We start from the raw sequence: 25,674 nt of genomic DNA on the forward strand, positions 1-25,674 counted from the left end.
TTTTCTCGTTAATTGTAATTTGGTACTGTATAATCTAATACAAAATAACTTAAACATTATTCATTTCATATAAGCAATTCCAAACACCCTGAAAATTGATAAAATTTATCTAATATCACACATATTAGTTTATAAAAATTAATTAATTTAAGATCAACAATAACTATGAAAAAAAAAAAGATTGAATTATTTCCATGATTCAAGACCTTGACAACCACTTATCAGATTTATAAGTATAACATCATAAACACTTTTTTTACAGTTGGGGTGAATTTACAAAGGGCTTAAATATAATTTCCAACACCAAAAAACTAATGGGGATTCTGCAGACACCTTAGCAGCCACCAAGTCCTGTAAACAATAGTGAACTAAGAAATGTGAGACAAAAAGGATTTGCAGAGAAGGCGTTTAAACTTTAAAAATTAAAATCCATATATGGGGTCAAAAAAATACCTTCAACCAAACACAAGAACAAATTTTTAATGTCATTAATTCAAATATGAAAACATTTGAATTTTTTTTTTTTTTGACTTACAACTAATGCATTTGCCGATATATGCTGCTGCCACTACTACTTCCATGATATGTAGTTTGGTCTCTTGTCTGCAAAAAATGTATGGAAAATTTAATATTGCAAGATAATTAATTAAAAGGGAACTCAGAATAAATATTCAGAAACAGACAATCTGAATCATACCTGGAAGTACGTAGGAACAGGGTTCCCATTAAATGATCCTATAAAGCAAAAATATTTATCAGTTATAATTTAATCCAACCATATATAGCCATAAGTGATAAATAACAACATACCAGATGTGTAACGAGCATGTTGTGGATCAATACGAGGGAACGATGTCATGGGCATGGCAACACCATCTGTTGTTGGTCTGCTTGTAAATCTATCAGACCAGTACAACATATTTCTTGTCAAATTTCAGATTTATTTTCCCTTAAAAACACAAAAATATACAAATACCCATCTCACAATTAAAGTGAGGTTATAGTTACACAAGGAAGAAGGTAAAGTGTGTATCAAGAAACATGCAATTGCAACACACCTGGGATGTGTAGTAGCAGCAGCAGCATTAGGGATTTGAAGATGAGTTTGGTGATATGAATATGGTATTGATTGGGGATCATGATATAACGATTTGCTTCCCTATTAGAATACACAACATCTTTATATATCAACTATGATTTGTATTATTATTACATGTGTTTTGATTTCTGAAATAATTCAACTAATTACCACTTGTTGTGTAAACGGTTGCTTTCCTCCAAATCCAAATGACGGTTGATGTTGATTATGATTATAATTATGATGTTGATGATGATGACCAGTGTTTATGCCTGAAAAAATAAAGATATAATGTAACATATTGTGACACTCATGAGTCATAGGCATTTAAAAAAAAAAAAGTGAAAAACCTGGGGTCAAAGTCAAACTTGGTCCACCATGCTTCCAAGATGCTTGCTCCCTCAAAAGCTTTACAAGTTCATCAGTAGTTGAAGAAGATTCTCCCTTTTTTCTACCATCCTCATCATGTCTACTAATGCTTGGAATTTTCATGTTTTGAGGTTTCTTGTGTGGCCTGAGGTAAGTTTTTTGCTTCACCTCGGTAACAGTTGACCCTGATCCTGAGATGGTCTTCATTGGTTTGACTTTTGTCATTGACTTTGAAAGAGAAACCTTTAACCCATCATCACTGGTTGACTTTTTGCAAGTCAACGCCTCGATACACGAAAGAGCACCTTCACATTTCTTGTAATTAATAAACACAAAGTCGTTTCTGGTAGCTGACCGAAGATTTTTCGCAAGTGCAATGCTTTCAATTTCACCAAATTTTCCAAAATGGCCCCTCACTTCCTTTTCTCCCCATGTTGAAGGTATATTTTCAGCATATACAGATTTACTATTATTATTTTTATTATTATTATTATTATTGCTATTACTACTACTACTACTATTATTATTATTATTATTATTATTATTATGATCACTATTACTACTACTACTATTATTATTATTATTATGTATTTCTTCTTCGACTGGATCAGCCGATTGGTGGGCCCATGTGACTTTTATATTTGAGTGGGCCCCAAAAATATTTTTGTTTTGAAGTTTATTGTAAACGACTTGTGCATCTCTTTTTGTTTCAAGTTCAAGATAGGCAAAACCTAGGTTTAGGTTAGGGTTTTTAGGGTCGGATACAACTGAGACTTCATCGATGTTCTTGATGCCAATTTTTTGTAATAATGTCAGAACCTGAAAGATGGAGGAATTATATGTATATATTTTGTTAAGTGTGGGGAGTAAATGTAATGAAGATTGATGATTGAAAAAAAGCTTACATGTTCATTGTTCCAGGTTTTGTTGATGTTGTTGAGTAAGATAGTGTCACTCCCATCAACAGCAGCTGTGTGACATAGTCTTCCACGAATCTATTTTATTTGATAAATCAAAAAAATTACAGGATTTAACTCGTGAAAAACTAGTTTTGTAATCATGTAACTATGCATGGTGTAAGTTTATTACTACAGGCTCTAACAGCTGTTCATATTATAGTGGTTGACAATAGTGTTATACAGATCAGTATCAGTAAACCAGGTAGAGGAGATATAAGAGAAAGATATGCAATTGCAACAGTAATCATTAAACATGTCAATAGCATTGATTTTGGTACACATGATGGATGGATCAGACCTTTAGATTTCTTGATGTACAAATGCTGCAAACAGGGAAAAAAACAATCTACAACATAATGAGTGGACAAAGTAGAGTTACCTCAACATTGTTGTATTTGTTCAGAGCCAATTTGGCAAGGTCTGCTGAAGCATACTTGATAAAGCCACAACCCCTGCTTTTCCCTGATCTAAAATTTGTTATTAACCTCACTTCAACAACCTCACCAACCTCCTCAAAAACTTTTCTAATATCTTCCTCCTTTGTCTCCTTGTCAAAACCATGGATAAAAACCTTTGTCCTGTGCTTCATATTCGACCTGGATGCTACCATTTCTCCACTCATTACTTGTTTCTCACTTGAACCTTGTGATTTTAAACCATCAGCTTCATTATTCGCTACCTCCTTCAATCCCTCCTCAGGCTCAACCGCATCACTCAGTTTCAAATCAATATGTTCTCTATTGTCAACCTGCTTATCCATGTCCTCTTCTCCCTTGACACCATTATTTAAACCACCTGCAAGGTTAGCATTAGCATCACCACATTCACTCCTCTCTGTGTGCGCCTTCACATTTTCCTCTACCTTTGTGTCTTCACTTACACCAACATCCATTTCGAAAACCTTCTCATCCTGCTCCTTCACACCCTCCTCACCTACATGTTCTTCTGCATCCATGTTGTTGATGGTATGCTCACTATCGTGCAATTCAATTTGGTTCTGATCACCCAAAAGGGATGCAGATACCAAATCACTCGTTTGGCTTTCATCCCTGCAACAATCATTGTTTTCAACCAAACGAACGTCCTTATCCTTATTACTAACCTCAAACTCCTTCATATCCTCAATTTCTGTTAAGTCGTTAACAACAAGAGTAGGATTTTCAATTTCCACCGGTACAAATGCTTCAGCTTCCATTGGAGAATTATCATTAGGGTTAGGACTCGCAACTTTTTCTTTGTCATTACAATGGGATGATGCAACTAGCACACGCTTTGGTACCTTTCTAATAATCTTTTTCTTCACGATCTTCTTTACAATCTTCACTTTCTTCTTCGTCGTATTTTTCCCTACGGGTGCTAAATCCGTCTTCCCCGATTCGATTCCAGTCTTTTCCGCTTCTTCTGTTAGGGCTTTCATTTTGTTATAGCTTCTTCCTTTATATTCACTTACTGTGGTGGTAGCTGTGGTGGCTGTAGAGTCGCGTTTGGATTTGGGGCCGCAGAATTGCGAATCACCGGTGTTTTTTCGCAGTGATATTAATTATTAAGAGAATATGCGTCGCAATGCTTGTAGAATCAAGCATCGACCGGATCGTGTAGTCAAGAGGTGGCGATGCGGTTGCGTGCGGTGTCGGTGTATCTGTTTGACTGGCGTCACGCCGTCGAGGAGGAGCCGAGTGCTTTGCGAAGAGCTGGCCTCTAAAAGGCTCAAGTTTTCTTCGGCTAATTGTAAGATGGTCTCGGGGTAGTTAGCATTGATAATTGGATTTAAAATATATATATAAAAAAAAAAAAATAGTCAAAATCATTAATCATTTGTCAAGAAAAAGCAAAAGTTATAACCATCAAAATCATGTGGCCTACCAAGCCAAAGCTCATCAGCAGCGAATTCAAAGTTATAACCATCAAAATCATGTGGTCTACCAGGCCAAAGCTCATCAGCAGCGAATTCTGTTCACTCGACCCGGCCTCTCGATCAAAAATAAAAGAACCCTTCTCATCAGAAGAAATTAAATGTGCCATCTGGGCATGTAGAGGAGAAAAGTCACCTGGCCCAGACGGCTTCACCTTTGATTTCATTAAAAAATTCTTGGACGTATTGAGTGGAGATATTATGGGATTCGTCAAATATTTTGAGAAATATGGCACGCTGGATCGGGGCTGCAACTCATCCTTCATCACGCTGATACCAAAGATAAAGGATCCGTTGCATATAAGAGACTATAGGCCAATCAGCTTAATTGGCTCGTTATACAAAATAATCTCCAAGGCCTTAGCTAATAGACTTAGCATGGTGATTGGCATGAACATCGGAGAAGCCCAATCTGCTTTCGTGAAGGGACGTAATATTTTGGATGGGCCTATGATTGTAAACGAGATATGTATGTGGGCTAAAAAGGTAAAAAAAACAGATTCTTCTCTTCAAGCTAGACCTAGAGAAAGCTTTTGATTCCGTTAATTGGGAGTATCTTGATTCGTTACTTGTTCAAATGGGATACGGAGATAAATGGCGTATGTGGATAAAAGGGTGTCTCCAATCAGCAAGACTCTCGGTGCTTATAAACGGGTCTCCAACGGTGGAATTCGATATGGAAAAAGGTGTTCGGCAGGGGACCCACTCTCGCCCTTCTTATTCATAATTGCCATGGAGGGACTTAATATCGCGATGAAAACAGCTTGTCAGAAAGGCCTTTTTCAAGGGCTTAAAATTCCAAATGCTGAATTGTCAATATCCCATTTGTTCTATGCGGACGATGCCATTTTTATGGGCGAGTGGAGTCAAAGTAACATAAAAAACCTAGCAAGGATATTAAGGTGCTTTCAAGTAGCATCAGGTCTAAAGGTAAACTTTATCAAATCCAGGGTTTTTGGTGTTGGTGGTGACATGGCTGAGGTCTCTAGATGGGTTGCCCCCTTGGGATGCCAACCGGCATCGTTACCCTTCACCTACCTGGGCGTCCCGGTTGGCGCAAACATGAAGTTAAAGAAACATTAGAAACCTATAATTGATCGTTTTTATTCTAAGCTCTCGCCTTGGAAATCGAAAGCACTATCCTTTGGTGGGAGATTAACCTTAGCAAAAGCTGTCTTGGGCAGTCTCCCGTCATACCACTTCTCTATTTTTGTGGCCCCAGTGGGGGTCATTGATCTTCTGGAAAAGATTCGCAGACAGTTCTTATGGGGCGGGAGCGATAACAGGTATAAAATATCTTGGGTTTCATGGGAAAAGATCATTGCTCCAAAAGAAAAAGGGGGGCTTGGTCTTGGATCTCTCAAGGCCTTCAACATATCAATGATCGTCAAATGGTGGTGGGCATTAAAATCAAATAAAACAGCCTTATGGAGTCGTGTAATTACGGGTATTCACAATTTGAAAAACAAACATGCTAATGTTTTGTCGAAAAGAACTTTTGCAGGTGTGTGGAACAATATAGCAGAGGTGGCGAATGAACTAACTAAAGTTGGGATAAGTTTCCGAGACATCCTAAAGAAGAAAGTGAAGAACGGCAATGATACCCTCTTCTCGATGGACGAATGGTGTGATGGCGAGCCACTAAAAGATCAATTCCCAGATCTATACCAACTGGAAAGGCGTAAAACATGCAGAATTAGCCAAAGAGTGCAAGCAGAAGGCTATAATTGGGAATGGAGATCAGTCCCTGCAACTGGCTCTCAAGCTCGCAACTTTCAGATGTTGTCTGAAGCCATTGATGTATATCGACTCTGTCCAGATCCAGACTCTTGGATTTGTCCTTTATCGGATGACGGTATTTTTCGTGTAGAGGCAATCAAGTTAAGAATCGATAATAAAGAACTGGCAATCAATGAAGTAGTCATCCCATAGCTTCATGATATCCCTATAAAGGTCAATACCTTTATTTGGAGAGCTAATTTGGGACGTATCTCATCCAACCTGGCGTTAAAGAGGAGAGGAATTACAAATATAAGTGAATCATGTCCTCAATGCCATATCGAGGATGAAGATTCAGATCATATTATGATATGTTGCCCGTTGGCGAACAAGATATGGGAGCTGATATTTCATTGGTGTAATATTCCAAAACCGGATTTTCAAACCATTGGTGATCTTATTGGGCTAACGAAAACTTGGGGAAGATGCAGAAGAAAGAAAAACAACCTAATTTGCATCTGTTTTGGGGTGATGTGGATACTATGGAAAACCAGATGCGAATTGGTATTCAGGAGCACACGATACTCACTCTCCCAGATTATTGACAGGGTTAAATCTATTGTATTCAATTGGATTAGACATAGGAGAGTAGAATGTAATATTAAATGGGACGAATGGTTTGTTTGCCCTTTAAATTGTCTGTAATACAATCTCAAATGTAGTCTTCCTTTTGGGCCTGCCTAGCATCTTGCTATGTAGTGCTTAGTCAATAAAATTTGCCAGTTCTAAAAAAAAAAAAAAAAAAAATCAAAATCATGTGGCCTTAATGGGTTACGATTCTAGCTCATGAGTTTGCGATTTCATATATGTTCATTTATTTTTGACCAACTTTGAACCTCATATATTTATGAATTTCGATTGACCTAATTCTTTTCAATTATGTTATTTTTTATTTTTATTTTTTTAGCAAATGATTTCCATTGATATATTACAATCGACGTTTAGACTCTGAAAAGTCTTTCTTTCAAAGCTCCGAAATAGAAATTTCTTTGATTATTGGAGACAATTTTGTAAGACTTCAAAAAATTTCTTACTTTTTGTCGGAAAGTTTTTTCTCTACCTTCAAATGTGAAAGTTTTTTTTTTCTAAATTCAAATGTTTTGTTTATCAATGGATTCCTTATCATATTTAACTACAAATTTCATTTAGAAATCTACCGCATACAAGCTTTAGATCTCGAGTAATAAAGTTCCACTAGGCTATTTAATGATTTTTGAAGTTTTCAAAATATTACAATTTTTCACATAAGTTTCAAGAATACATGTCCATTTGTTCTTAACCACTCATTATACCATTAGTAAGAATTTATGAAACTTAATGAATGCATTTCATTTTGAATTTTAGCTCGTAAACTCTTTTCTTTTTCAAGATTTACATAGTAAATGAGTTTAAGAGTTTAACTTTAAAAAAAAAAAAAAAAAACAACATTGATTAAGTCCTATAAGTCTTTGTTAATAGCATATGAGTGGTTTGAAGTGAATGGAAATGTTTCCATGAAAAATGATAATTTTTGGAGAAGTTAAAAAATTACTAAGTAGCCTACTTTGAAAATGCATAACTCGAGATCTAGAGTCTATATGCACTAGGTTTCAAAATGAGATTTATAGATCTATAGCCTATATGCAGTAGGTTTCTAAGTCAGGAAAAAAATAATAATTCGAGAACCCTACTTTAAAGCTTTGAAAAGGGGGCTTCCCAATTGTAAAATGTAAATGGAAAGCTTTTGCTGCAAAGAACGTAATGAAAAATAAATTAGGTCAACCGGAGTTCATATAAGAAAAAAAAATGAGGGTTCAATGTTGACAAAAAATGAAAACATATTAAATATGAAATCGTAGGCCATTACGTTGAAATCGCAACGTATTAAGGCCCAACTGTGATTTTGATAATTATTTGGGTTATTTTCTTAAATTTTGGATATTTCTTGACAACTAATTAATGTATTTGATTAAATTTGTCTTTTAATCATCTTTAAATCATGTTAAATTATTATAAGACTAAATTAGATAAATGGTTATTATGGTTTACAAAAGTCACAAGTTTATCCCTATTTTGTTTTTCTATCGATGATGATGATCTATATTGTTTCAATGTCTTGTGATGTTCGCTCTTGACCGGATTAAAAAGACTTATATAAACTTTTTATTTTCTTTTATTTTATTTTTTTCTGTTTAATTCCAATGTATGTTATCAATAAATTACAATGGCACCACACCCACCTACCATATTCCTCTCCATCCTTTTGCCTTCCTCTTTCTGGTTCAGCTTCCTCAAACTTTTTTGGCAAATCATTACACTTACGGAGTTCAAGAACAACCACATCGATAGGGCAAATCTTCATTTTTTTTCATGGAACAGTAGCAACCTAATTGCTATAAATGGTATATAAAAAGGTTATAAAAGTCTTTGTAATTGGGTCTGGAGCTAACCTCACAAGACATTGAAATGATATAGATCATTCTCGTCATTGAGAAGAACAAAATAGGGACAAAACTTGTGACTTTTGTAAACCATAATAACCATTTATCTAATTTAGTCACAATTTAAAGATGATTAAAAGACAAATTTAGTCAAATACATTAATTAATTGTCAAGAAACACCCAAAAGTTAAGAAAACGACCCAAATAATTATCAAAATCACAGTTGGGCATTCATGGGTTGTGATTTTAGCATAGTGGCCTACGATTTTACATTTATCATGTTTTCATTTTTTGCCAACTTTGAACCTTCGTTTTTTTTGTTTTTAATTCTATTGGCATCATGCTTTTTTCTTTTTATTGATTGTTAGCCTAAAGACAAAAAAAAAAATAAAAAAAAAATAAAAAAAAAATAAAAAAATAAAAATAAAATTATGAATAATGTACGGTTGGAAAGACATGGAAGTCTAGTTTCCATCACAAAAAACGAGTAATTTGGAGATTTCTAGAAGACGGTATGCTCGTTTTTTTGGTAGGTTGTCCAACGGATAGATCAATCTAAATTTGACAAATTTTTGGATTACACTAGTATTTTCAAATATCTATGTTTGTTTAGTGAAGTCTTTAAAGTTTCTAAGTTATATATGGAGTATTTTGATCTTCTAAGGTTTTAAGAACTGTCCCTAAATGCACATAAATAGTTAGAACATTTTCTTAATGAAAACTAAATTTAAAATTTAGATTATTATTTATATATTATATAACTACCAAGTCGGGATAGGGATCTTCAACCGATTGGTATACCCGACCCCCATTCCCATCATTGATTTTTGGTTTGGAGATTACTTGTCTGCATCTTGGTCAACTCGGGTTCAAGTATCGGGTACAATGGTTTTTACGATCTCTATTATTTTGTAATCATATTCATTATTTCTAATTTTACTAAATTAACTAGTTGATTGTGATAAGAATATGAGGAAAAAGACAACTTGATAGAAAAATGATTGGTCTAATTATCTGTTATGAATTATTTATGCTAAGTAGATGATTATCATTGTGTGAAACAAAAACGATACTTTTATTTGTATTACAAAGAGTACAAATAGAGGAATTTGATCACAAATTACTATAATTCTTTTCAACCGATATACATTATAATAATAATAATTCATCTTATTTCACATGATTCAATTCATCGTACAAACAAATACATATTAATCTCCAGAAATTTGATGAATGAATCAATCTTCATCAACTCGTACGTATGAAGTCCAGAAATTATATGCAACATAAATACTAAAAGCCGCGACCACTACAAAGCCAACATTCACCATTGCTGCAGAAAACTCTTTAGATTTCACAACTTTGCCTACTCTTGCTCTTATATTAGGAATGATGGACGTTTTTCGGTTTGTGTTGGCAATAGTATCGTTTTGGTTATCTTGAGGCAATATCATCGCAGCTGCAGAGGGCGATTCCATTGTTGTGGGTGTTGGAGCTTTTTTGGGCATAGTAACACGAAGACGACCTTGGGAGAATTTGGCATGAATGTTGTTTGAATCATAATCTTTTGTGACCTTAATTTCTTTCAAAAAACGGTTTCTCCTTTTACCATCTACAACATTTTCTCCAGTGATCTTCAAAATCCCAGTATTGCTAATCTGGATTCTTAGTTGATCCTTCTTGAATTCTTATATATAAACACATATATAATTAGAATATATATCAAGAAAACATGAATCAATAAAATAAGTTGTTCCTGATTGTAGTTAATTAAAAAGCAAGAAAAACAAACGATATGTGGATGGATACCTGGGAGATGGAGCACGAGTACATCTTGTCCATCCTCACGTTGCCATGTGCACAAGGGTTCGAATTCATCATAAGATAATAATTTTTGCAATTGGGTGCCTCCAACCTTTGAATCCATCGCAATTATATATAGAACGGTTTACTAGAGAATTGGAAATTAATTTGAAAGATGATTAATTTTGCATTTAGCGATGTTGTTTTTATAGTGGTAGCATGAATGAATGATGTTATTCCTTTTCTAGTAGTGTTGGTTTCTTGGTTTTGCTTTGTTAAATGGCAAAAGCTTAGGTTTCAAAAGCTTTTTGTGAAAGCAAGGCATGGCTTGAAACAAATATGAAAAAAGGATCTTTGAACATGCGATGCATGCATGAGGTAACTTTTAAGATGTTTATGATTGATTTTGATAGTTTCATGTTGTTTTAATGCCATTATGCCAATATGAATTTGGTAACTGATTTAACGTCAAGATTTTAGTATTTGTTGCATATATGTTTAAATTGCTTGTAAAATTTGATTAAAGGAAATGTATTTTAGAATCAATATTTAAGAGCTTATCAAATAAGTTTATAGTTAAATAGGGTCGTGTATTACTTCAGATACCTCTGTCCTTTATTTGATATAGAAATTTATAACCTATATAATATTAAATTTTGATTTAAGAAACGTGTTCTTTTGAATGAAATATGTTCTTTCCACATGCACACTTTTGTCATCATGATTTTTTTTTATTTTTTTTATTTTTTATTTATTTATTTATTTTTTTTTTGGTAATTGGAACTCGGTAATTTTGACATCCAAGTTACCTTTTATCCATATCATTATAAATTATTAATTTGAGTATTGTATCAAGATAACGTCATACTCAATTGCTCATATTAGGTTTTAATGATTTGATGGTAAATCTAATTAATATATTTCTAAAATATTCATAATTCCATATCTCTCTCTCTCTCTCACACACACACACACACATATATATATATATATATATATATATATATATATATATATATATATATATATATATATATATTACTGCTGATGATTTAGCATTGGAGATGCAAAAAGCTTTATGACATTTGACTCAAGGGCCAACAATTCCCCGATGTGTAGAGAAGCTAGAGTTACTCGAGTTAGGCCCGGTAGACCCTCTACAATTTGCTGCTTATCATATTTTTGGAGGATCATGAATATGAGAGAGATGTGGGTAAATTTATCTAATGATCCACAAATATTAAGAGGATGGATCGAGATGACAGCTACAAGTTTAGGAGTATTAAAGGATGGAAAGATTGTCCATTAAGTTTACATATTTGAATTGTTTAGGTTTTAATTGCATGTGTTAGAACTATGTGGTTATCTTTTTTGGTTATTTGGTATTTGGATGTTATTTGTAGTATGTGGTTATTTGGTACTTGAATGTTATTTGTAGTATTTGAAACTTGAACTATTTGATTATGTATTTTGGTTATTTGGTTATGTTATTTGGTACTTGAGTTTTATATTTTTTTTATTTGGTACTTGAGTTTTATATTTTTTTTATTTGAAACTTGAACTATGTGATTATATATTTTGGTTATTTGGTTATGTTATTTGGTACTTGAGTTTTATATTTGGTACTTGTGTTGATTAATAGGTTTCTAATGGATCACGACAAAAAGATACTACTCATAATTTTAATGTACTTGTATGTCCGCTACTTTTGGAAAAGGGGTGTAAAACGAGTGTGAGACAACGATTTGGAAATGACGGGACATGAATTTACGTTAGAGTTACTTCACCGTAATCCTCTACAATGTGTTGAAGTGCTACGCATGTCCCGTGAATCATTTGTCCAGCTATTTGCTCATTTTAGAGTAAACTACGCGTTAAAGGATAACAAACATGTGTCGGTTGAGGAGAAGATGGCTATGTTTTTTATGATGATCGGTCATAACCAACGTTATGTGATTATCAAGCGGAGATTTCAACACTCAAAGCAAACAATTCATAAGTTTTTTCATGAAGTGTTGGACAAAATGCTGCTTTTCGCACATGATATTATAGTGCCAACTTCTTTTAATCTGAATCCAAACATTTCGGGATATAATAGGAGGCTACGACGGGTGTTCAAGGGAGCAGTTGGTGCACTTGATGGCACCTTGATACATGTTGTTGTCCCTGCAAACAAACGGGATTTATATAGAAGTAGGGGAAAAGGCGATTGTTACCAAAACGTATTGGCAATATGTAACTTCAACATGATGTTTACGTTTGTTGTGGCCGGTTGGGAAGGGATAGCACACGATTTTAGAATTTTATCAGAAGCATTAGCAAATCCACATGCATCATTCCCACTTCCACCACCAGGTAAATTTATGGTTATTTAAATAGTTTTATCTTAGCTTGAAAAAATAAATGACTTTTTTTTTACAGATAAATGTTATTTTTGTGATGTCGCTTATTCAAACATTCGAGGTTTTATGGCACCGTACCGTAATGTGAGGTATTGGCTTGGAGATTTCCGTTGAAGACGTGCATTAACGAATAAAGAAAAATTTAACCATGCACATGCAAAACTTCGGAATGTCATGGAGCGTGCTTTTGGTGTCTTGAAAGCATGATTCCCTATATTGAAGAGGATGGCAACATTCTCATTGGTTACACAACAAAACATTACCCTAGCATGCTTTGCGCTTCATAATTTTATAAGAAAAGAGGAACTACGTGATGAGTTTTTTGCACGATATGACGAACCAAATGTCTCGGTTCGGAATAACAATGCAGTCGTTGATAATGATGAAGATGAGATTCCAACACATGGTACTGCAGCAGACCGTGAATATATGACCCATATAAGAGATGAAATTGCCGAACAATTGATGCAAATATGGAATGAAAATTATTAAAGTTTGGTTGTATGATTTTTATTTAAAAATATTATTGTAAGACTAATTTGGTTGTTTGAATTTTATTTCAATGTTTTAAGACTACACTTATTAAATTTTTGGTATTAAAAAACTATTTTCGGTTTATTAAATTATTTTATTTTAAATTTTTTAATATCTGCAACCGTTAAAAAACAAACACGCTTCTCATTACAGTCTGCAACACTTTGGTCCACCTCTACTACTGCAGAGGTGGTTTGCAGACTTCAGACAGTTTCACTTAGGAAAAACAAACACACCTAAGTGTGGTATATATAGGTGGGAGTGTGTGGCTGGGATGGGTGTGTGGCCGCACACACCTGTGTGTGGCCGTACACTCAAGTGTGCGGCCGCACACACCTGTGTGTGGCCGTACACTCAAGTGTGTGGCCGCACACTCCGTATGTTGGAGTGTTTGGCCCGAGTTTGCTTGATATGTTTCGTGTTATCCCGTTTCCATGCTCCTACCTTGATTGTACTAGGTTTAGAACACTTAAATAGACCCCAAACAGTGTTAAAAGATAGCAAAATGAGTCTAACTTTGATTGAATTGATCTATTGAACAGATAGAAATTTCGGGTTGTCACATGACAGAACCATTTCGTGTCGAATTTTATGAGTTTTAAACATGATTTATCATTTTTTGTGTTAATGGCTTATGTAGTGAAGTTCTCATTAGATAGAAGGACCGATAAAAATAGTAAATGGCTTGATCAAATATAGTAAGTTTTTATTTGATATTTGAAGAAAATAAAATAAAAATTGCAAGTTGGTGTCAAGGGTTGAAATCATAATATTCATTGGATAAAAAGATTTTGTCACAGAAAGATGTTGTTCATCCAAACAACTATCAAAAGGTTTAAAAAAATTATATTTGTTATTTTGGTACAAGATTATGAAACTGTTGTTATGTTTCTATCAATAGAAAAATAAAGTTTTTTGTTTAGTTATGATTAAAAGACAAGTTTACTTTTCAAATGCACATTTATGTTTAGCCTATACCAAATATGAATAGATATAGAAGCTGTATAGACAAAACAAGTTGCATGCTCTCTAACACAAATTGTGTATCAATTATGCTCTCTAACACAATTGAAGTTACAAGCTTTAATTACCTAATCTCAGATTTGTTCAACCTTAGCTCTTGCAATTTAATGATCATAAACCATGTAACGTGCCAAAATTTATAACCAAAAATTTCCTTTTATATTAGAAAAACAACCAACCAATTCTTGTTCATAGAAAGCTATAATGGAAAATCAGAGCATATCATCCATATCCAAAATACATTGGAGTCAATAATGCAAAAAACTTGGTGTGTGCAATACGATAATCCCAAACTCTTCCCCTTTGAACTAGAAGTACATGAAACATAATCTTAAAACTGTAAGCACAAAGCTTAGTGTAACGCCCGTAGATCAGGGCTAGTCAATTTAGAGACAATAAGCATCAAAAATGACTTTTTGATAGAAGATTATTTAGGATGAATAATCCTAACTAAGTTGTAGTATATGTTACAAGGTTTCCGTGCATATAAAGAACGCCAAAATCTGAGTTATAATGAAGAAGTTATGACTTGTTAAAGTTTCGCGACAGAACCGACACAACGCTGAATGACGTAAAAAGTGAATTTACGTTAGAGTGATATTTAGCCTTAGCGATCTAAACGAGAATCGAAGATCTCGTTGTTAGTAGCGAAACGACGAAAAGTTAGGCAAGAACGGACGTCAGACGAAGAAGTTATGAATTTATAACAAAATTTTCTGTCCCGACCTATTAAAAATAAATAATAAAAATAAAAGTCAAAATTAGCTGACGGAGTCTAAACGAAAGTTGTAGAGTGTAGCCTCACCTACGCATGGATATAAAGAACGTCGAAAACGGAGTTCGTATGAAGAAGATATGAATTTTCGAAGTTTATTAATTAATTAATAATTAAATTTAATTATTAAACCCCGGCATTATCCGAAGAGGAGTCAGCAATCCGATCCGAAGTACGCCCCGCGTACAGCGAAGATGTCAACACTCGCACTCGAGGACTTCGGATGACGAACGCAGTGACGATTTCGGACCAGTACGCCCCGCGTACTCCGAGGCTTCAGCCTCCTATAAATAGGATGCGAGGGCAGCCGGCTTCTTTGCTATTTTTCTCCATTCTCTCTCCCGTTTTGCATCGTTTTGCATGCCAGAAATACCCCGAAGCCCCGGTAATATTCCCGAGTCCCGAAGCAAGTCCCGAGATCCCGAAGATCCCGAGAGGTGCGGTTTCCGAGTCGAAGCTCTGCCCGCGAGAAGTTCGATTTTTGTAGAGATCTTCTAGATCTACCGAAGAATACTACTTCTGCAAGTCGTAGTGCTGTCCGATCATCTTCTGATCAAGTTAGTGTATACTACCTTTCATAAACACGATAATAATACAAGTATGGTTTGAGTGTATTAAGTTTATTGTTGTTTATATGTGTGAGTGTGTAGTTACTTTCTTCTAACACATAAATATGATGTAATTGCTATGAAATATGTGCTATGTGTTTATATGTTATTTGTCTATTTGAGATGGGCATGGAAATTGGAGTTTTATACAGGTGTTAAATGATTTAAACTGTGTAAGTATTTATATCTACAAAATTATTGGGTAGAACATAGGTAGATGGAATAGTTGGTGACTATGGAGTTAGCGCCTATTGTATAAACCATGGCGACTATGGAGTTAGCGCACGTTGAGTAAACTTTGGCGACTATGGAGTTAGCGCTTGTTGAGTAAGCCTTGGCAACTATGGAGTTAGCGCTTGTTAAGTGAACCTTGGTGACTATGGAGTTAGCGCCAGATAACTATGGATTTAGTACTTGACAAATAAGCTTTGGCAGCAATGGAATTCGTGCCAAATTCCTTACGAATAAATGAGGATGGGTAATTGGGTTGATTGTTTGCTGATTACATATAATAATTATATTATTGTGGGTTGAAAACCCTATATGCTCACCAGGCTCCCAAGCCTGACCCACTCAGTTTTCTTTACATTACAGGTGATGGCATAAGAGTATAAGTCGGTGGACTTGACGAGAGATTTTGGATTATAGATCAGTAGTCATAAATAATTGTTGTAAGATTTATTTTATATTGTTTATGCTTTTGGTCTGTATCGAACATGACATCCCAAGGTTTTATTATTTAATGAAAATACATTCTCTTTGAGAAATGTTTTGATAAATTTTATCATATTTTATTTTGGGAACAAATTCCGCAACTCTTTTAATCAAAAGATTACTCTGATTTTATAAAACAAAGCATAAACAAATCGGTCTTTTCTGGCCTTGAAATTGGGGATGTCACACTTAGTGACTTTCCCCAACATGCCCCATACCATACATGTAATGGGCCTCGCTCGACTTCCATCGGCCCGTCCAGTACAGATTTAATCGTAACGTGCCATGGGCCCCGCCCAACACATTCATCAGGACTCCCCAGTATGCATACAAACATAGACCATAAATGCAAGTCACACAGACAGCTAGCATCCTATGAACATAATCAATGGGCTGTCATTGGTGATGTCGACCTAGCAAACACTATAAGGAGACTCACATCGATCTGCTAATAAAGAAATAGCATTCGGGCTGCTAAACTAGAAAATCCCCGCACCAAATCATAAATAATAAGACAATAATTAACAATTTGGCCATAAGCCATAACCGAGAGTCTAAATCCTCAATCCAAACTCCTAGGGTAGAAGACCATTTTACCCTTCATGACTAGGCCTAACTAATCACGGCCCAAAGCCTAAAATGGCCCAAGACCCAAAAATAACCTAAATCCACAAAGACCTAAGGCCCAACAATGGCCTAAACCTATAAGGACTTATGGTCTAACAATGGCCCAAACTAGTTCAAGGATTAAAAGCCCAACTGGTGAGTACGCTAAGCATACCACCATATTACGCCCAGTGTACAAGTCCCCACAGCGAGGAAGGAATGAGACTCAAACCCAGTACATGCAGCATACTCAGAAGTATGTACAACATATTGGTCAGCATCTCATTATACTCTTCATGGCTTAATCCCTTAAGACCTTAATATACAATCCTCAGATCTATTTCTAAATAAGGTCTCAATCCATAGAGTTGGAAGCTTTAAGCCTTTACATGGATCCAAGAGGTCCAAATCCTAGATCTAGCATTCTTTTTTCATAAATGACCATAACCTTTTGTATGTTTGGTCATTAACCATCAAGATGCAAACTTTATCATCAATGAGCCTCAGAAACATCAAAAGGACTACTCAAAGCTTCTGGAGTAGCATTTAATCACAAGAACTCATCCATGGGACCTAAATATGCTCCAATCTCAACTAATCTTAGATCTAAGCATAAAATAATGAAGGTCAAGACTTTATACCTCCTGGAGGATGAGATAGATGAATAGACCCTGGATCCACAAGCTCCGACTAATTCAATGATCCTCCACCAAGATTATTCTTATTCAAGATGAACCAAAACACACTAAAATCACTCAAAAATAAAGATCTACACCAATAGAAGCTAGGGTTTTGTGAGGTGTCGTCAAGGGAATGAGGGATAATGAGGGGGCAGTCTCATGTTCTGTAATGATGCTTAAATAGGGTCCAACCCCTAAAAATTAAGGTTTTCCCCTAACTTGAGTACGCCTAGCGTACCATATGTATGCCCATCGTACTAAGGGAAAACCCTGTGTCCAAGGTTCGGCAAGGTACGCCGTGTGTGCCTTGATTATGCCCGTCTTAGGGGCCTAAATTGAAAACTTTGTATATTTTAAGCCAAAAAAAGAATTGTACCTGGAATGGATGTTACTAACCACAAGGTAATAAAGTTCATGCAGTTATAATGATCATCTACTATACAAAACTCATATGAAGGCAATCAAAGACTAGAACTAAAACATGTAAGGTTTTGATTCATCAACACTAGAACAACCAACAATATTAAATCATAAAATCGAAATCAACACATAGTTCAAGCGGATCATCTTCATCAACAAAAGTATAAGTTTTTTAACTTCTCATCTTAACAGAAACACTCACTAAATCAATGCAGATAAGACTAGACATGATTAATGCTAGCAAACCGAATAGATCAATGTTGATTTCTTCTAGATCTATTCAACTCTTAAGCTCCAATCAATTTCTGATCTTCCTAAGGTTTTCCAGAGGGTTTTTTTTTCGCAATCCTTCTCCATAATCGGCTAGAAGTCCCTCAATTAGACCTAATGTTCAAATATTTATACTTTCCATAATTCTGACTCCCATGCCGTGGTGAATAGGCTCCACGACGTGGCAACCTGGTTCCACATGTATTCTCCAAGGTAATCATATGATCGTGAATCTTCTCCTCCCCACGGCGTGGCAGGAATTCCCATGTTGTGGGCTTCAAAAATCTTTTCTTTTTCACCTTCAATTGCCATAGCCCACTATTTCCTGCTTCCAACTCCGCATTTGCTTCCTTTTCATCCTGTGCATGCATTTGCTACTACGAAACAAATTTAAAACATAATGAGTACCTTTATCCCAAAATAAGCATAATTGTAGCTAAAAGTATTAAGACAATGTACAAAATATGAATATGCACATATCAGTTAAAAATCTAATTTATGTTCGCATGTTTACTCACGATAACTTTGTCTCTGTCACTTTTGATCCTTTTCGTTTCCATATAATTAAAGGATCTTAATTCAGGTACCCTTCTTCAGTGATGTGATATTGTTGGTCATCTCTACCTGTTCCTCCCATCTACTATTTCCTTGCCAACTGTTTAAGCTTTTACAACTGTCTCTCTCCCTACCTGCATAGACGTCTTGGTCACCCCAAATCATCCATTTAAAATTTTTTAAACTCTCGCAATTTTATTTCAAATACTTTTAGTAAAATGACACTTTGTTATGCTTGTCGATTTCCTTTTACTTTATCTACCTTAAAAACCTCTCGGGTGTTTGAACTCATCCATATGGTTTATGGAAATCTCATATTACTAACATGAATGGTTTTAAATACTATATCCTATTTCTTGATGATTTCTCTCATTTTTTTGTAGGTTTTCGTTTACGTGCTAAATCGGAAGTGTATTCTCTTTTTTGCAACTTTCACATGTATGTCAAGAATCAATTTAAAAACGACATTCAATCATTTCAATGTGGCAACGGACGTGAATTTAATAATTAACTTCTTCTTTCCTACCTTCAATCTAATGGCCTAATGATTTGTTTCTCACGCCCTTACATGTTACAATAAAACAACAAGTCTGAACGCTTCATTCAAACAATCAATAACCTTGTTTACACTTTCCTTTTTCAAGCGTCTCTCCCCACAAAGTTTTGGACCGAAGCCCTCCTGACCGCCGTGCACATGCTCAATCTACTCCCAACCACGACATTATCCTATAAAACCCCGTTTGGCCATTTGAATTATTATTTGATTTTTTCCCACTTATGACCATCCTCGTGTGTTTGGTTGTCTATGCTATCCTAACATTGCTTCCACTACACTCCCCCCTCAATCTACTACTTGTGTATATCTTAGTCCCTCTCCTGATCACAAAGGACATAAATGCCTTGACCTCCTTTATCAGGGTGTTATCATTTCTCGACGTATTATATTTGATGAGCAACACTTTCCGTATTCTGATTTCCACCCTACTCGTGCGACTTCCGACTATGACTTTATTGTGTACCTCAATGATGATCCTCCCATCATCATCCTTCCACCTACCTCAACTAACACCTCTTTTGCCTTGCTCATGCCTGTTAGTTCATCGTCACCCACAAGTGAACAACCTTCATCTAATGATCATGATTCCCATTCTCCTCATACTTTGACCAGTCATCCTATGACTACACACTCACAAACTGGTTCTCTTAGACCTCACGTTCTCATGAATATTTCTGCCACCAACGATGTCTCTCCCATTCTGCGATCCACCGTTCAGGATATGTGTGATCCAAACTAGAAACTTTCCATGGATGTTAAGATGTCTGCTCTCACCTCTACTCATACATGGGATCTTGTCCCTTGCTCCCTCTCCGCCAACATTGTTGGTTTTCGTTGGCTTTATCGACATAAGTCTGACTCTAGTGGCAAACTTGATCATTACAAAGGTCATCTCGTTACGTAAGGGTTTTATCAACAAACATGTTTATACTTTGATGACACTTTTAGTCAAGCTGTTAAAAACCGCCACGATCCACACGATTCTCAGTATTGTTGTCTCTCGTCAATGGCCTATCGACCAACTTGACGTTTAAGAACGCCTTTCTGCATGGTGATCTCACCAAAGAGGTTTATATGAAGCAACGTCTTGGATTCATTTATCCTAATTATCTTGATTACATTTTTCGTTTACGCAACGCTCTATATGGTCTCAAACAGGCTCCTCGTGCTTGGTACCAACAATTTGCTATCTATATCTCGTCCTTGGATTCACCAACAGTCGTTCTGATATCTCTCTTTTTACCTTTCATTGTGGTAGGGAGACCATCTATCTCCTTTTGTACGTTGATGACAACAGTCTCACTGCATCTACTTCTAAATTAGTTAAAAAATTATTTCCCTTTTGTTCGCGAAATTTGCTATGACGGACTTAGTTCATTTATCTTTTTTTCTCAACATTGTTGCCACTTGTACCACTCAAGGTTTGTTTCTCTCACAAACTGATTTCGCCAAAGAGTTCTTTTCCCATGCCAACATGACCTCTTATAATCCCTGTATCACCCAGACAGATACAAAGTTGAAGCTTTTCGGTTATGGGAACTCGGTTTCTGACACGACCTTGTATCGAACTCTAGGATGGGCTCAACAACATTTACTCGTCCAGATATAGCCTATGCTATTCAACAAGACTGTATGTTCATGAATGACCCCCATGAACCTCACTTCCTTGCTCTCAAACATATTCTTCAGTATCTTAAGGTCACTCTTGATCATGGTCTCTATATTCGTCTGTTGCATGTCTATCATTTAGTTTCTTACTCTTATGCTGACAGGGTCGGGTGTCCTAACACCCGTTGATCTACCTCTGGTTTCTGTATCTCTCTAGGTGACAATCTCATCTCTTGATCCTCAAAACGTCAACATGTTGTCTCTCGTTCAAGTGGTGAAGTCGAGTATAGGGGTAACTAATGTAGTTGTTGAAGCTGCATGGCTTCGTAACTTGCTTCTTGAACTCTCATGTCCCTTAACTCGTACCACTGTTGTGTTTTATGACAATGTGAGTGATATGTACCTAGCATCTAATAATGTTCAGCACCAAAGAACCAACCATGTGGAAATAAATTTATATTTTGTTAGGGAACACGTTGCTATTGGTCATGTTTGTGTTTTGCATGTTCCATCCGTTCATCTGTTTGCAAACATATGTAAGGACTACCTACACAGTTGTTTATTGATTTTAGATACAATTTAAGCATTTGACAACCCCCTGCTTAAACTGATGGGGAGTGTTAGACTATTATTTATTGTGTATATTATAGTTCTTTTATATTTATATAATATAGGGTCTCTTATGTAATGTATAATTGATTGTATATTTAAAGGCTTGGAATACATAAAAACCATTGTTGTAAATATCGGCCTAGGCGGCCGTCTAAGCGCTAGACGGTCTGCAACTGATTACGATTAGGGTGCTTGGCGGAAATTGATCAATATCGGTCAAACTCAGGCTAGGCGGTCCTTGCGGTCCTCGACGGCCCTTGGCGGTCCTTGACGGGAAGAATTTAAAAAATTCAAAATTTTAAATTTTCAAATATTACACCAAAATTTTCAAAACTTCCAAATTTTAAATTTTTAAATATTTTAAATTTTCAAAATTTAAAAATTTTAAATTTTCAAATACTATTTTTCTTAGGATATATTAAGTTTTAAAATAGTTTTATTAGTAATTTATGATTCCCGATTACCTTCGATAAATCCCTACCAAACAGATTAATCGCTTAACCCCAATCGACCGCCGAACAATTTTTACAACCTTGATAATATTATTTTACTAGTTCGTTTATTTTACTTCAAACATCCTTTAAAAAGGCTAGACATTTGATGCCATACAAACACCGTCCTTTATACATAACATGACAAAATGGCATCTTAGTGTTGGTGTGTGTAACAGAGAGAGAGAGAAAGATTATTTTTTTTACCAAGTTACACAAATTGAAAAACCATATGCGGTAATGGGAATATGATGAATACCATATTTTAAACTTTTCATTAAAAAAAAAAAAAACCTTTCAAACATATTTTAAACTTTTCATTGAAAATATCCATATTATTAGATACGAATGGTTATTTTTATAAAGTGCAAAATTGTTACTTATTTTGTATAAAGTATAATTAAAAAAAATAAAAAAAAATCATGCTTCAAACGTAACTAAAGTTTTTACAATCGCGATGTTAATCACACGATCCTCTAAAAAATCATCATTTCTTCAAATCTGCTTTTCCTTGATTTAGTCCAAGCATGCCATTTCCACTCATCATCCGAGCTTAACACTTTAATGGCGTGATTACGTTATTCTTCTTAAGACTTAACCTCCACAAGCCCCCGCATTCATCTTCGCTTGCACAAAAAACCGTTTCTTGAGCACTATATGCAGAATGCAGGTGATTTTCGAATTTTTTTTTCGTTCACATGTCACTTAACACCTAATCATCCACATTCTGTTTGCTGAATTGATGAATTTGTTTCAGACAAGAACAGTGCAAGTGGGACAACTTTCAGATCTAGCTAGCGAGAGAGAAATTCACGAGTTTTTCTCCTTTTCTGGCGAAATCGAGCACATTCAGATCTGCCGGTTGTTACTCTCTTATCAAGTGCGATATTACTTTTACGTGTTTTTGTTTTTATTAAAGGAACTTAGGATTATGTTCTTTTTTCTAGGGGTTGTAGCGATTCTGAAAGAAAGAAAACTGCATTTGTGACGTTTACAGATCCAAAAGCTCTCGAAATAGCGTTATCGCTATCGGTAATCCACTTCCTAATTCCTTTTAGAGTACTTATCCCCAAATTATTTACTCTGTTCACTATTTTGTCGATAATCTAACATCTAAGGACGATAAACCATAAATTACAAATGGCATCTTGTTGTTTTCAAACCTATTAAGTCAAATTAAGCATGTAATTGGTTCATATAAGGTTCCTTCTCATGGAAAATTCAAGCTGTTTATACTCTGTACCATTTTACAGGGAGCAACCCTTGTGGATCAAGTCGTTAGCATTACTCCAGTTGAAAATTATGTACCAAAACCTGAGGTATTTGTATGTCTGTTACAAACCATATATATCTCCTTTCTCCTTTGGTAAACTTATTATGTGATTCACTTCTTGCAGGAAATTTGTGCAGCTGACAATGCAGTTAGCATGGCTAGACAAAATTCCTTTTCAAATGTTGAAGTAAGTCAAAAGAAACACTTATATATATATAGCTTATCAAATTAAGTCATGTCCTCATTAAGTCAATTAAGTAAAAAGAAAAACAATATCTTTCAACTCTCTTTTCCTATTTTATCAGACGAATGGGACTTCTCCTCGTAGTGGAAGAGTATATGCAAGTAAAGCACAAGATGTTGTATCAAGTGTGTTGGCTAAAGGTTCAGCTATTGGACAAGATGCCATGAATAAAGCTAAAGCATTTGACCAAAAGCATCAATTAAGAGCCAATGCATCTGCCCGAGTGATTTCATTAGATAAAAAAGTTGGACTTACAGAAAAATTTAGTGTTGGGATTTCAGTTGTGAATCAAAAAGTTAAGTCAGTGGATCAGAAGCTTCAAGTGTCTGATAAAACAATGGCTGCATTAATGGCAGCTGAGAGGAAATTAAATGACACAGGATCAGCTGTCAAATCAAGCAGGTTTCATATTATTCCTTTTTTACTGTTAAGGAAATACCAATGTACTTTGTATTTGTAATAAAAAAAAATTAATTAATTAAATTATATTGCTATTTCTTGCAGATATGTTACTGCTGGATCCGCTTGGCTAAATGGTGCATTTGGTAAAGTGGCAAAGGCTTTGCGGGTGTAAAACTAAAAAGGTAAATATTTTTATTTTTTTTAATCAATAATCATTTATCTGCAAATTTACATGTAAATGAGTCAATTTGGGTTATACTTTTATCTGATAATGGGTTGAGTTAAAAAAAAATGAACCTTCTAAATTACTTTATCAAAATTTAAATTATTACTGTAATGATATAGTTTCTGTAATAATTAATTATCAGGATTCTGGCATTAGTGCAAGAAATTGTGATATACCTCAATGTTGTTCTGTTGTTTTATGGTAAGTTTTGTGATTCGTTTATTTGTTTATTTTCATTTCTCAGTGTATTAATTTATTCTCCTGTAAACCATTTTATGTTCTCAAAGTGTGTAAAAACATTTGAAGGATTTTAGGAGCGTATGTATTATATAGATACTCCATTTTTTTTTTTGTCTCCTACGAATTTGAATAATCCTCACACTTCACTAATGCGTTGCTTTCTTTTTTGTATCTAAAATTAAAATCGTCTCTTGTGGAATTTCCCATATTGAAATTCATGTTAACGTGACATATGGTCGAATTATTTATTAAGCACAATGGACAAAAGATAACGTGGAACAATTTGATTGTCAAACACACAGTATTTCCCCCAAGTTCTAACAATGGTTTATTGGTGATGTGCATCCAATTACTAATAAAGACTCTAAGTTGATCATGAAATGTTGGTTTGAAAAAAAAAAAAAAGATTAAATGGTCTATCTGATTTATAAAATGTCACAACTTTAATTCAACTTTGCATTGTAGTAGGGTTTTTATTTATTTATTAAACTTGTTTATGTTTTAGAGATCCAAAGACCAAACAAATTAATCCTGAATCTTGACTACATCATTATATAATCAACACAAGCAATTGCTAATGTACTGAATTCAAAATCATATTAATAAGCATGGAGTCATCGCCAACATCCAACCAGAAGAGCCAATTTTCCTGCTACAATCGACAATGAATTACATGAGAACAGTGACACCTAGTCCTGTAGGACACGTGACAAACTGACAATCATAGTGGAAAACCAGCTTCAAAACATAAACAACAGTATTTTTTTTCAACCTTATGATGATTCAAATCAAGAAACTGTTCTAGAAAATTGCAACAGATATACTAAGAGATGTTGTGGTCATCAACAATCGAAGTGTTATGCAACAATATTCTTTTTGCAAGTTAGGTTTATATAATTTAATTAATTGGAAAATTAATTTGAAGTAGACAGACATCTATATCTATCCCTTTTTGTTTCATGGGTTTCTCGTTTCTCGATTCGAATCAGTTAGTTGTGAACAAGAGAATCTTTAAACATATGAACGAGGATGGGTAAAATAGTAATTATTGATGTAACCACTTCTGGAAGTTACCAGAAAAAACAGCTTTTAACTATAAAAATCAAAAGCTGAT

General features: G+C 34.9%; 4 protein-coding genes across 4 annotated transcripts; 2 read left to right on the forward strand and 2 right to left on the reverse strand.

Moving 5' to 3' along the window:
- Positions 1 to 166: 166 nt before the first annotated feature.
- Positions 167 to 4,145, reverse strand: LOC145035388 (uncharacterized). The gene is made up of 9 exons (XM_078983939.1): positions 2,786 to 4,145; positions 2,353 to 2,442; positions 1,429 to 2,266; positions 1,250 to 1,350; positions 1,059 to 1,159; positions 811 to 899; positions 698 to 735; positions 536 to 603; positions 167 to 351 (listed from the first exon to the last, which is right to left on the reverse strand). The coding sequence occupies exons 1-8, from the start codon at positions 3,821 to 3,823 to the stop codon at positions 538 to 540; spliced, it is 2,361 nt and encodes a 786-aa protein (XP_078840065.1). The 5' UTR covers positions 3,824 to 4,145; the 3' UTR covers positions 167 to 351; positions 536 to 537.
- Positions 4,146 to 9,626: 5,481 nt separating this feature from the next.
- LOC144997861 (inactive protein RESTRICTED TEV MOVEMENT 2-like) lies at positions 9,627 to 10,510 on the reverse strand. Its single transcript, XM_078957726.1, has 2 exons — positions 10,328 to 10,510; positions 9,627 to 10,205 (listed from the first exon to the last, which is right to left on the reverse strand). The coding sequence occupies exons 1-2, from the start codon at positions 10,443 to 10,445 to the stop codon at positions 9,757 to 9,759; spliced, it is 567 nt and encodes a 188-aa protein (XP_078813852.1). The 5' UTR covers positions 10,446 to 10,510; the 3' UTR covers positions 9,627 to 9,756.
- Positions 10,511 to 12,072: 1,562 nt separating this feature from the next.
- LOC145005850 (uncharacterized) lies at positions 12,073 to 12,837 on the forward strand. Its single transcript, XM_078964969.1, has 2 exons — positions 12,073 to 12,676; positions 12,743 to 12,837. The coding sequence occupies exons 1-2, from the start codon at positions 12,073 to 12,075 to the stop codon at positions 12,835 to 12,837; spliced, it is 699 nt and encodes a 232-aa protein (XP_078821095.1).
- A 9,805-nt stretch (positions 12,838 to 22,642) lies between these two features.
- LOC145035396 (binding partner of ACD11 1-like) lies at positions 22,643 to 24,678 on the forward strand. The gene is made up of 8 exons (XM_078983944.1): positions 22,643 to 22,845; positions 22,933 to 23,036; positions 23,123 to 23,207; positions 23,429 to 23,494; positions 23,573 to 23,635; positions 23,754 to 24,094; positions 24,197 to 24,276; positions 24,463 to 24,678. The coding sequence occupies exons 1-7, from the start codon at positions 22,840 to 22,842 to the stop codon at positions 24,264 to 24,266; spliced, it is 735 nt and encodes a 244-aa protein (XP_078840070.1). The 5' UTR covers positions 22,643 to 22,839; the 3' UTR covers positions 24,267 to 24,276; positions 24,463 to 24,678.
- Positions 24,679 to 25,674: the final 996 nt, after the last annotated feature.

This window comes from Lactuca saligna, chromosome 1, assembly GCF_052625555.1.
Source record: "Lactuca saligna cultivar CGN05327 chromosome 1, ASM5262555v1, whole genome shotgun sequence".
Taxonomy (NCBI): Eukaryota; Viridiplantae; Streptophyta; class Magnoliopsida; order Asterales; family Asteraceae; genus Lactuca; species Lactuca saligna.

What these genes read in the sequence shown, in the direction of transcription:
- LOC145035388 (XM_078983939.1), bottom strand. Translation starts at nt 3,823, where the DNA reads ATGAAAGCCCTAACAGAAGAAGCGGAAAAGACTGGAATCGAATCGGGG. An exon ending in AAGTTTGACTTTGACCCCAG is followed by an intron (nt 1,351 to 1,428) that starts GTTTTTCACTTT and finishes TTATTTTTTCAG; the next exon opens with GCATAAACACTGGTCATCAT. An exon ending in CTGTTCCTACGTACTTCCAG is followed by an intron (nt 604 to 697) that starts GTATGATTCAGA and finishes CATTTTTTGCAG; the next exon opens with ACAAGAGACCAAACTACATA.
- LOC144997861 (XM_078957726.1), bottom strand. Translation starts at nt 10,445, where the DNA reads ATGGATTCAAAGGTTGGAGGCACCCAATTGCAAAAATTATTATCTTAT. An exon ending in ACTCGTGCTCCATCTCCCAG is followed by an intron (nt 10,206 to 10,327) that starts GTATCCATCCAC and finishes TTTATATATAAG; the next exon opens with AATTCAAGAAGGATCAACTA.
- LOC145005850 (XM_078964969.1), top strand. Translation starts at nt 12,073, where the DNA reads ATGACGGGACATGAATTTACGTTAGAGTTACTTCACCGTAATCCTCTA. An exon ending in ATTCCCACTTCCACCACCAG is followed by an intron (nt 12,677 to 12,742) that starts GTAAATTTATGG and finishes TTTTTTTTACAG; the next exon opens with ATAAATGTTATTTTTGTGAT.
- LOC145035396 (XM_078983944.1), top strand. An exon ending in GAGCACATTCAGATCTGCCG is followed by an intron (nt 23,037 to 23,122) that starts GTTGTTACTCTC and finishes TCTTTTTTCTAG; the next exon opens with GGGTTGTAGCGATTCTGAAA. An exon ending in ATTATGTACCAAAACCTGAG is followed by an intron (nt 23,495 to 23,572) that starts GTATTTGTATGT and finishes CACTTCTTGCAG; the next exon opens with GAAATTTGTGCAGCTGACAA.